The 11,963-nt window shown below is 47.3% G+C and overlaps 1 protein-coding gene across 2 annotated transcripts; it reads right to left on the reverse strand.

The window, feature by feature from the left end:
- Positions 1–2,351: 2,351 nt before the first annotated feature.
- LOC143989661 (uncharacterized) lies at positions 2,352–11,314 on the reverse strand. 2 transcript variants are annotated; one of them, XM_077489922.1, is made up of 6 exons: positions 10,778–11,314; positions 10,568–10,691; positions 10,354–10,451; positions 10,043–10,264; positions 9,780–9,921; positions 2,352–3,733 (listed from the first exon to the last, which is right to left on the reverse strand). In XM_077489922.1, exons 2-6 carry the CDS (start codon positions 10,650–10,652, stop codon positions 2,658–2,660), a joined length of 1,623 nt encoding a protein of 540 aa, XP_077346048.1. In that variant the 5' UTR covers positions 10,653–10,691; positions 10,778–11,314; the 3' UTR covers positions 2,352–2,657. The 2 variants fall into 2 exon arrangements, with proteins under 2 accessions (XP_077346048.1, XP_077346047.1); XM_077489921.1 differs by having other exon boundaries at positions 2,352–3,736; positions 10,778–11,312.
- Between the last annotated feature and the right edge of the window lie 649 nt (positions 11,315–11,963).

Here is an 11,963-nt window from a genome sequence, read left to right on the forward strand (position 1 = left end):
AACTGTACACACTGTATTAGATACTGTGTACACCACCTGCACTGTATTTGAAATGGTACAATGGCTGCACTGTATTGTGTACTGTGTACACCACCGGAAGTGTATTCAAAACTGTACACACTGTATTAGATACTGTGAACACTACGAGAAAGTAGTAGAAACAGTACACACTGTATTAGATACTGTGTACACTGCCTGCACTGTATTAGAAACTGTACAATGGCTGCACTGTATTATAAACTGTACTACGGCTGCACTGTATTGTATACTGTGTACCGCACCAGAAGTGTAGTAGAAACTGTACACCACCAAATGCACTGTAGATATATGCTACAAAGAATGTAGAATGTGTGTGTGTATATATCTATATCTATCTACCTATATATATATATATATATATATACACATACACACACAAGACTGTATGTATATACTAATACACCGCATCAAGTGTATTAGAAATAGTATACCACCAAAGGCACTGTAGATATAGGCTACAAAGAATGTAGAATGTGTGTGTGTATATATATATATATATATATATCTACCTATCTATATATATATATATATATATATATATATATATACACACACACATACACACACACACACACAAGACTGTATGTATATACTAATACACCGCATCAAGTGTATTAGAAATAGTACACCACCAAAGGCACTGTAGATATAGGCTACACTGGATGCAGAGTACAGCGGAACCTTGGATTACGAGCATAATCCATTCCAGGAGAATGCTTGTAATCCAGAGCACTCACTTATCAAAGCGAGTTTCCCCATAGAAGTCAATGGAAACTAAGATAATTAACTCCGCATTGACTTCTATTGCACGAGACAATACTCGCAAACTGAGTCAGGATTTAAAAAAAAAGTTTCCTCGTCTTTCAAAATGCTTGTTAACCACGTGTGTATATATATATATATATATATATATATATATATATATATATATATATATATATATATATATGCACATACACATATACATACCACCTGAAGTGTATTAGAAACAGTACACCACTGAGTGCACTGTAGAGATAGGCTACACTGGATGTAGAGTGTATATATAGTAATACACTGCCTGCACTGACTGAATATCGAGTAAACGCTGAATATATAGTTTATGCTAAATGCAGAGAGTATAATATATATATATATATATATATATATATATATATCTCAAATACACTGCCAATAACTGAATAACCTGCCCGTTTAATCTAACTCAAGCTATCTCCATGCCAACACTACACACTGCCGCAGTGTAAGCAGCCTTATATAGTGTGGGGCATGGACTTTGTCCACCCGGGGCATGATTGGCCAAAGGCACGCCTTATGCCAATTATGGCTCAAACTTATGTTCGACCCAAACATCGAGCTCATCCCCATGTGTGAGTATGATCTCAGGTATTAGTATGAAGCCATGTCTGACAAAGGAAACTAAGGTGTCTACTTATAGACAATTAATTCAGCCATTACAAATATTGCTATAATTTAACACATTGATTTCCTATGATTGTCAGCACCATCTTTTGGCCATAAAATTTTATTTTTCATGAAATACCTCAATCAGTAAAAATAGCACAATACCACATTAAGACCATCAGATGAAGCCATGGAAATCAGTGTATAAAATAAAATACATGCAATATTCATCACAGCTGGGTGAATGCCGGTCACATTCATTCAGCTATTTTTTTTTAATTAGACCTCTAATGCCGTGTACACATGATCAAACTATCCTACGGACTTGGTCCGCCGGAAAATCCGCACGTGTGTGGGCACCGGCGGACTTTTTTTCCCCCAAAAGTCCAGCAGACTTAGAAAGTGGTTTTGACTCAAAAATTGTCCGCCGGACTCCAATCCGGCCGTGTATGTGCTAGTCCGCTGGACTTTTGAAATTAACAGACTTTGCTGCACTGAGGAAAGTCCGTTCATTTTGAACGCGGCTCCAGGTAGCCAGGACTAGTGCAGGAGGTCAAAGGCGGCGACATTGACCTTCCTCGCTAGTCCCGTCTACCTGGAGCCGCGTTCAAAATGAACGGACTTTCCTCCGTGTGGGCAAGTCTGTTCATTTTCAAAAGTACTGCGGACTCCCGCCAAAAGTCCGGCGGACCTAGTCCGGTTGTGTGTGGGTAGGTCCGCTAATTCAGAAAGTCCGGCGGACCTAGTCCGGTTGTGTGTGGGTAGGTCCGCTAATTCAGAAAGTCCGGCGGACCTCCGCTTCAAAGTCCGGCAGTTTGTCCGCCAGGCTTAGTCCGCTGGACAGTCTGATCTTGTGTACGCAGCATAAGTGTTTGTGAAAACTTACACCACAAAATGTTCTCAGCCAATGAAAGGTAATGACTCAATTTTTATTTTTCTACTGCTATCAATGGCCAACACGGTACAACACTTCATCCATGTCTTTGTGAACTCCGATTTCCTTATGAACTGTTTCTTAAATGAAGATCAGCCATTGAGTATATCTGAGGTGTATATCAGGGGGTGCTTCTTCCCCACATGAGAGCTGTGATGTCCAGCAACATTCATATAGAAGACATTTCCCGCACCCAAGGCACTAATACACCTCGAGGGTTGTGTGGGGTCCCTGATGTACAGGAAGACAGGACTTCAGTGAGGACTGAGAAACAATTACCTCACTCAGGACAGGAAAATGGCTTCTTATGCGTATGAGATCTCTGATGTTTGTAAAGATTGGATTTATCTGAAAAACATTTCCCGCACTCAGGACAGCAATACGGCTTCTCCCCCGTGTGAGATCTCTGATGTCTGGAAAGACTGGACTTCTGTGAAAAACATTTCCCACACTCAGGACAGCAATACGGCTTCTCCCCTGTGTGAGTTCTCTGATGTGTGTAAAGACTGGACTTCTCTGAAAAATATTTCCCGCACTCAGGACAGGAATACGGCTTCTCCCCCGTGTGAGATCTCTGATGTGTGTAAAGACTGGACTTCGCTGAAAAATATTTCCCTCCCTGCGGACAGCAATATGTCTTCTCCCCCGTGTGAGATATCTGATGTCTGGAAAGATGGGACTTCTGTGAAAAACATTTCCCGCATTCAGGACAGGAATGCGGCTTCTCCCCCGTGTGAGATCTCTGATGGTTGTAAAGACTGGACTTCTCTGAAAAACATTTCCCGCACTCAGGACAGGAATACGGCTTCTCCCCCGTGTGAGATCTCTGATGGTTGTTAAGATGATGCTTCTGTGAAAAACATTTCCCGCACTCAGGACAGGAATGTGGCTTCTCCCCCGTGTGAGTTCTCTGATGTGTGTAAAGATGGGACTTCAGTGAAAAAGATTTCTCACACTCAGGACAGGAATGCGGCTTCTCCCCTGTGTGAGATCTCTGATGTGTGTAAAGACTGGACTTCACTGAAAAACATTTTCCGCACTCAGGACAGGAGTACGGCTTCTCCCCTGTGTGAGATCTTATGTGTTCATTAAGATGGCATTTATAATGGAAACACTTCCCGCACTCAGTACAGGAAAAGCTCTTCTCTGTTGGAAGGACGGCACCGTCCCTCACAGTCTGAGGTTCCTCAGGATAAGAGGAATACGATGGTCCATCTACACTGTGTGGTGCCGGATGGACATTTGAGGTAGTCGGGTTTTCTCCTGGACTATACTGTGTGATGTCCTCATCTTCTACTTTACAGTCTGGAGACAAAGTGAGACAATCCTCTGAGGTTTTCCTCATCTCCCGTCCATCTACTAAAATAGAAATACAAAGATTATTACTAGACATGAGCTGATTGGTTCCCCTAAACCAGGACTCCGCCCACATCAGGCAGCTTTGCCTCTGAGGATCTTACAATTCCCCCCTCAAGGTAACTAGTAAATGGGTCCTCTGATCTCCTACCAGATCATTTCTTTATTCATGGACCTTAGTCAGAGAGTGAGGAAACAACGAGAACTGTCTTTTATAGGAGTGACAGTGATGAGGGGATTATAGGACGAGTGTCCCCTCCCCCTCTATCACTCATTGTCATCTTCCCAACACAAGAAGTCCTGACCTTCCTTATTTAGTCCATGATTTAGTCATGAATAACAGCGGGGCTGAGCCCCACCAGAGGTCAGAGAGTGAGGATGGGGGGAGAACAACCAAGATGAAGACTGGACTGATCCTGAAGACCCCCATCATTGGGTTATTGACTCCTCCCTCATTATCACTTTCTGTTTAAGATTCCAAAGTTTAAGGATGTTATCACATTATTATCAACATGTAAAAATCTGTGCTCCAATCAAATGTTCAGCTGTTAGAAAATTGGTGCAAAAGAAGTCAGGACTGTGTAATGTACAACTTATTATATAGGATACAACAGATAGGATTTTATAGTATCAGAATAATGTAATGTACAACAAGTATATAGGGCAGGGGTCATGACTATTGTATAACAGATGTACTATCATTCCATAATGCCATACCAACCCTTGCTACAACCCCCATACTATTTCCCATAAATAGAGACCACACCAAGTTGGAGTAGCTTTTGGTCGTAGCAACCCCTTTATTAATCAATAAATTTTAAATGAACATAACCATAAACATCTGATATTCGCGTTGGTCTTTGCAGGCACTCCAAATACCATCTGTTTAATAATAGTAATGCACTGCGGTACCTTTTATATATGATAATAGGCCTCTAGCCGACATACTGGCTCGGAGACAACCAAGTGACCGCAGTGCACCCGTTAACCAAATTCCAGCTAAACCACCGTTAGCTGGAATACCACCATTAGGAACCATACCACCGATGGGTCCCGAACTCTCCTTACCCGAGGTTTCTTCATTCACCCGCAAAGACCAACACCCGCCACAGTGCCCAAGGGGAAAACCTTACCCTTGGGTGCCCCTCTCTAGATGCCACCGGAAAACCCAGAGCCCAGATATTAATCCCCCTAGCATCGAGGTAAAGTCAGTCACCCCGAAAGCACCTCCCAGTATCCACTTCAATCTCAAATGTCCGCTGACCAGCCACACCATTCCTAAACCCCACATCAGCTGACATACCCATTAACCTTGTCGGTAGCTATTTCCCTCCCCTCTACCGATCAGTTCAATCCCCAAATCGTCCCAACAATGATGTTGAAACCCCACAATCAGCCTCCCCAGGCCAGCCCTGCAGATGTGCCTAGATCCACCTTCATCACTCATGTTATGTACCACATGGACTTTTAAGCCCCCCACCTGATGCTGCAGATGTGCAACCAAAAAAATAATAATAATAAGACGGCCCCCGTACAGTCGTGCAAAGTTATTCACTACCATAAGCATCCTGCTCCCCAGAACGCCCGGCACTCTTATTTACCGAGACAGGCTGACTGTCTAGCAATACCGCATAGTGCCACTGGACATAACAATGGCATGCACAAATCAGGCATACCCCCCCCCCCCCCAGCAAAAAAACCCCACCAGCATCCTTGCTCCTGTAATTGTACAACAGGTGGAGAAGATCACCACTGGGACCTGGTCGGTTCCCCATTCAAATTCGCTTGGCCGGCTATAAACCCGACTCCCATCTGGCCTACCACATATTGACTAAATATTACGAAAACGTATTTTCCCCCACACTTCATGCCCTTAAACCTTTAAACCAAACTGCCTCGAAATCTGGACGTGGGGGAAAAAATCCTAATGTCGCCGCAGTGGACCCCCCCACCTTAGGGCTACCGTTAATAAACCATTATTGCCATTTGGAGCCTTACCCACCCCTGTACCTATGGGAAGGGCTGACCTACTCGCCGGACCTACCAACCCCAACAGAAAGCCCCAGGGAGAAAGCAATAATGAACAAATACATTTCCTAGACCGGAAAACCCGCCAAGCCCAATAGGCTAAAAACATTCGCCAAATCTATAACGACCCAGTGATGCAGTACCAGCAATCCTGCATTTAAAGAAAAAACGGACAACCCACTAACTCCGGGTCTGCGAAACCCAGTACAGAATCAGAAACCCTCCCCCGGGCCCTCCTATTACCACTCTGCTTGATGCACCAACGATAGGCCTAACTGCCAAACCCCACAGGATACAGCCCATGTACCATGCCTCACTACCTTTTCGAGCCCTCCGGAAACCAACCCCCAGGCAATAAACCCCCAGCATACTGGACAATGAACCCGCCTGCACCCCAAACCTGGGATAAATACCCACTGTAAGCTAGACCAAGCTTTGCTATGACATTCTACACCCCCGAGAGGTGAACAGCACTCCTAAACCCATGAGTGTAGATCTCTAAACCCCAAATGACAGAGCAGACTTACTGCCAGATGAAGCGAGTAGCAACCGTATGGTGGCCCATATCACCCTTATGATGGCCCCTTGGAAGCGCCTGACACCACCCAAACATACTCACCCCTCTGACCACGGTAAGCACCACGGGAAACAATGCCATTCACCAACATCATGTATTCCACGGGCGTACTCCAAATGCAGCAGGGAACCCTATTCCACTGATTTATGAAGAAAGCCCCCCCCACCCCCTGTCGGGCTGGTCGCATACCCGTAACGTGTTTTATCACCCATAACAACCTGTTAGTACCCCCATGAGCCTTATATTATGCCCCATTAAAAACCTTAATTCGCAAGAAGCAATGTTAATGCAAATAATACAGTCAATGCATAACACCAAACCCACCTCAGCTTGTGCCCCATATAAGGTCTATGCAGGCCTATATAATTGCGATGGGATAATTAACCACTTCCGTACTTACCAGACACTTGTTCGATACCCCGATGTTCCCACCGCGGTTGTATACTTGACTACTTACTTACCTACCATATACTTACTTGATACCACATCTGGGCCCAACCAACATTTTCCACCATTAGAAAGGGTTACCCATCCTCCGATGGGCCCCACCACCATTTTTTTTAACAGTTAGGAAGGGACACCCATACCTCCGATGGGCCCGACCAACATTTTTCACAGTTAGAACGGGATCCCCATACCTCTGATGGGCCCAACCAACATTTTTCACAGTTAGAAAGGGGTACCCATACCGCAGATGGGCCCCACCACCAGTTTTTTTCACAGTTAGGAAGGGACACCCATATCTCCGATGGGCCCTGTCACCATTTTTACACAGTTAGGAAGGGACACCTCCGATGGGTCCAATCAACATTCTTCCCCCCAGTTGGGATGGAACACCCATACCTCTGATGGGCCCCAACCCACTGATATCCATAGTCAATAAGGGACACCCATACCGCATATGAGCCCCACCCACAGTGTGCCAGTTAGAAATGGGGCCCCAATCCTCTGATGAGACCGATCCACCGCTATCCACCTTTAGGAAGGGGCACGCATACCCTCGATGGCTCCCACCCCACTAGTTTGCATGGTTAGGAAGAAACACCCATGCCTCTGATGGGTCCAACCTCGTTATTTTCCCCAGTTAGGAAGGAACACCCATACCTCAGACGGGCCCCAACCCAACGTTTTCCATACCTCAAATGTGCTCCACTCACTATTTTCCAAAGTAGGAAGGGACACCCAACTCAGATGGGCCCCACCCCCAGTGTTTTTTTTTTTTGTTGTTTTCCTCCCTTCTTCTGTCAGGCGGCCCCTTCCCCTGTCCCAGGGTAGGCACTCCCCAGCCCCCCCCCCCCCGTTTATAGAGTATAACCGAAAACCGGTTTGGCCCGTGCCTGGTACAGAAAAATCGCCACCCCAACTGCTGACCTTGTATTCCCACTTCAAAGACGTGTAATGCCCCCTCCTGCCGGAACAGCCTGTCCCCCTCCGCCGGCAGTGTCCCTGTTGACTCTTCTGTGGGCCCTAACCCTGGGGAACTCCTGGGGGCGAACATGGGCGCGTGTCCCTCCCCTCTTACTGTGGCCTAGGTCCACCCCTAGAAAAGGAAATAGAATATTGTAAATGAACTTACCCGGCTGCATAGGAAGAATCCCACCAGCCGAAGGTCCAGCCTTCATCGCCGCCGATCGTCTCTGGGGCTCTTCTTTTCTTCCAACACCGACCGTGCGCTCGCTTGAATGTTGCTCCTTCCATCCCTCAATGATCGACAACCCACCTGGGGATGCATCCCAGGATGCTGAGGATCCACGCAGCTGCTGGCCTCACCTCCTCGGGCCGGATCCACCCACGTAATCTTCGTTGCTGTGTTCGGTCCTGTCTGGGGGGGGCACCACAGCCTGCCTCCTGCTGTGTACCCACTGCACATGGTCCAGTGCGAGCTGCCTGCCGTGGCAGTGGAGGCCCGGCGGTTGCCTCTGATCATCGCTCTACCCTGCCGAGACTCCGCCCCCCCGCCGATTAACTACCAGGAGGGGGAGCCTGCGTGTTCCTCTTGCTGTGGGATGGCCGCACCCGACCTCGGTGTTCCCCAAGCCCGTCCCCTGCTGCTATGTGTCCTTATTGACCTCCCCTGGAGCCCGGAGAGCCATCTGCCGTGGCAGTGCAGGCCCGGCGGTCGCCTCTGACCAGCGCACTACCCCGCTGAAACTCCGCCTCCGCCATGCGTCCTTATTGTCCTCCCCTGGTGCCGGAAGAGCCGCCGGTGTACTATCACATATTGTCCCCTGTGGTAGCGTAGCCCTGGTGGCTGCTGCTGTGCCTATCCCCTCCCCCCGAGGCTCTGCCCCCGCCTCCATGGGCCCAGGCCTTGAGGGCCGCAACTTAATCCTGGGACCCCCCAGCCCCCGACCCCCGAGGTGGTGCCCGAGATGGCGCCTCCTGCCATTACTACGTAGGCCTCGGCCCGGAGGGCGGCAACTCAGTCCCTGGGCCCCCCCCGCCCACCGAGTGCCACCCAAACGTGGGCGCCGTGATCCCAGGTGGGCCTGAACGGCCATCCAGCCTGCAGACTGCCACGTGTGAGGAGGACTGGGAGAGGGGCTCGGTGGCCAGAACTCCCAGCACCCGGGGGCCCCCCACTCCTGGCTCAGACCTGTGGGCGCTCACCCCGCACCCTTCTTCTCCCGAAGGCATGCATACCGCTCCCCATGCCGGCATACCCCTCCCTAGCTGCCCTGCAGTACCAGCTTATTCCTGCCTGCTGCTCCAAGCTTTCTCCTGTACGCTGAACTAATGCGGGGGGAGCTCCTTTTTACTCTCCTGACCCCTTCTCCCAAAGCTCCTCCAATCAGTTAAGACCTCTCATTTCTGTCTGCACCCTGTTAACACTGTCATGCCCTCCCTCTGCTATTTCTTCATTTTATTTGTTTTCGCTCTGGGCTTTCCTGGAGTATGTAATGTACAATATAAATTATACAGGGTAAGGGTCGGGGCTCCTAATATTGGTATTCAGTAATCAGTGGAAGATGAAATGTTTACATGAGACAAGTTGCAGAGGTCCCACACCGCTGCCTCCCATCTCCTGAGACTGCACTCAGTGACTTGGGTCTGAAACTATACAGACATATCCCTCCACCCGGCACAGCCAGCAGACAACAGAGTAAGTAACCCTGGGGGGATTGTTCTGTCAGAGATCTTGTCATAAGACCCAAAGCACATACCCCAGGTACCTAGGTCTAGTAATGCCTATGGTGAAAATGAACACTTTGCTGCCAGCTGAACCCCAGAATCTCCATAAATCCAGTCTAGAGACATAAATTGTGTCTGCAGAACAGGGAAGGAAGATTATCCGAGAGAAATCCAGGAATACAGGACGGGGAACACAGCTCAGGAAACTGACCAGGGTATTACAGGCTGATATCACCCAGCCCCCGCCCTACTCTGGACCAATCAGTGAGCAGTATGGGTGGAGGAATGTATTTAGTGGTAATGACCCACCTGTGCTGATCTCTGTAGGAGTGTCCTCCTCTATAAATGTCCCCGTTATTCCATCCTCCTCCATAGACTGCTGATCATCCCTCACATACCTCTCTTCTTCTTCTGATTTCACCTCAAATTCTATATCGATTGGATCTCCACTCTAAACCAAGAAAATGAGAGAGAATATCATCTGTAAGATAGAAGATTTATTATTGTGACATCACATAGAAAATCCACACAGAGTATCCATGAGTCTATTTTATAACCTCCGTGCCACCAACCTTGCAATAGTGGGGGATGGTGTGATCTTCCTGTGTGGAATCCCGGGAATACAGAGGACGGGGACATCTCTCTGGTGGGTTTCTGTAGCTGGATGACTCCACCATGGTGTCCTGGTACAGATCTTTGTGTTCCTTTAGAAACTCCTCCATCACCCCATCCTCATCATCCTCCTCTTTTATCTCTTCTTTAACCTCAACTTTAGAATCTCTCAGGTTTCCACTCTGAATATATAATAAAAATGACATCAATGGTAACAATGCAGATAATGTACAGATCCTAATGATACTATCAGTGATTGTTCCTCATCTACCTGATGATGGTGGGGGATGGTGTGATCTTCCTGTGTGGAATCCCGGGAATACAGAGGACGGGGACATCTCTCTGGTGGGTTCCCATTACTGGATCCATCTGTAGGAAACACACACACTGACTGAATACATTGTTTCTATGTGTTTATCAGATGATGGGGGATCTAGGTGGAGCCTCCGTACTGCTCTCTCCTTTACAATAAAGTCTCCTCTTACCCGGTGATGTGAGGGGCGGCTGATTGTCCATCATGACGTCCTTGTAGAGATCCTTGTGTCCTTCTAAATACTCCCACTCCTCCATGGAGAAATAGACAGTGACATCCTGACACCTTATAGGAACCTGACACACACAATGATACAGTCACCATCCAGACACATCCCTTGTCTGTTACTGGATAATGTCCCAGAATTCCCAGCACCACTCACCTCTCCTCCATCATCTCTCTGGTGACTTCTAGAATCTTCTTTGTATTTCTCTATTCTATCAGGGAGGGAGGTGGAGGCAATGTGATGGTCATATGATCTCCAGACTTCACAGGAGGAAAACTCTAGATCTGAACACAAATAGTAAAATCAAATGATATTCCCAGAATCCTCCTCACCTCACCATTCAGGTCTCCATTTTATTAAAGCCCCACTTCAGGCTGAGTTATTATTTTCCCACACAGGACCCCCACACTACACAGGTTAAAAACATGTTGCAGGCCTTCTAATGTCATTACATACAATGCAGGACCAACAGTCCCACTTTGCTAGTGAGGATGGCAAGGGTCCGCCCACATCCTAAGAGCATCAGAAAAAAAAGCAGATTGGGAGAAGAAGCTGTGAGGTCAGTGTGATGTCATAGGACATATAGACTCTGGATGGAGGGACATTTGGATGGGGAGATTTGAGGGGTCCTCTATATGAGGCTCCTGTGCAAACCAAATCATTGTTCCTGGGTGTGTCCTTCCTCTTCTAAACTGAAGAATGAACTTTGACCTTTACCATACAGAAATCTGTCAGGAATGTGTGAAAGTAAGCTCTCATGTGATCAGGTGACGTGCGGAGGAACGGAGTGTAAATTTTCTCCAGAGCTCCTAATGGTGGGGATGGATTTTGCTGAGTGCTGGTGCCAAGTTTCCACCCCCCAGGATCACTGCAGGTGTGGAGAAAAGCTGTGTAAGAGGATATGGAGGAGAGATGAGGAGGAGATCCAGGAATCAGGATAAAGGTCAGGACAAGCAACAGACGAGCGCATCCAAGAGATGAAGCCGGGGTCACTACACAGAAAATCAATCCAAGGAAACAACAGGCAGGACGAGGAATAGCAAGAAGGAGCTCAGAGACAAATGAGAATATTGCTCAGCCAATGGGAGATGATCTCAGCATGACTTACATAATGAAGGAGATGAGGGGGAGGGGAGGAAGTCACTTAAGGAAAGGCTTGATAAATTTGCTTTAAATCTAGGAGCCAGATAAAAAGATTTAGGAGGCAGTTTTTTTTGTTTGTTTGTTTTTTTAACAAAAACAGAATGTTCCTTTATTGAACATGGACATGATATATTGGTCAAATACAGCCTGAAAATAAGTAAAGTTATATAAAATACACTGATAATGAGTGAGGAGCGTA

Source organism: Lithobates pipiens, unplaced genomic scaffold, assembly GCF_037356315.1.
Source record: "Lithobates pipiens isolate NorthernLeopardFrog02 unplaced genomic scaffold, aLitPip1_a1.2 Scaffold_18, whole genome shotgun sequence".
Taxonomy (NCBI): Eukaryota; Metazoa; Chordata; class Amphibia; order Anura; family Ranidae; genus Lithobates; species Lithobates pipiens.

What these genes read in the sequence shown, in the direction of transcription:
- LOC143989661 (XM_077489921.1), bottom strand. Translation starts at nt 10,652, where the DNA reads ATGGAGGAGTGGGAGTATTTAGAAGGACACAAGGATCTCTACAAGGAC. An exon ending in GCCGCCCCTCACATCACCGG is followed by an intron (nt 10,452 to 10,567) that starts GTAAGAGGAGAC and finishes TGTTTCCTACAG; the next exon opens with ATGGATCCAGTAATGGGAAC. An exon ending in CCATCCCCCACTATTGCAAG is followed by an intron (nt 9,922 to 10,042) that starts GTTGGTGGCACG and finishes TTCTTGGTTTAG; the next exon opens with AGTGGAGATCCAATCGATAT.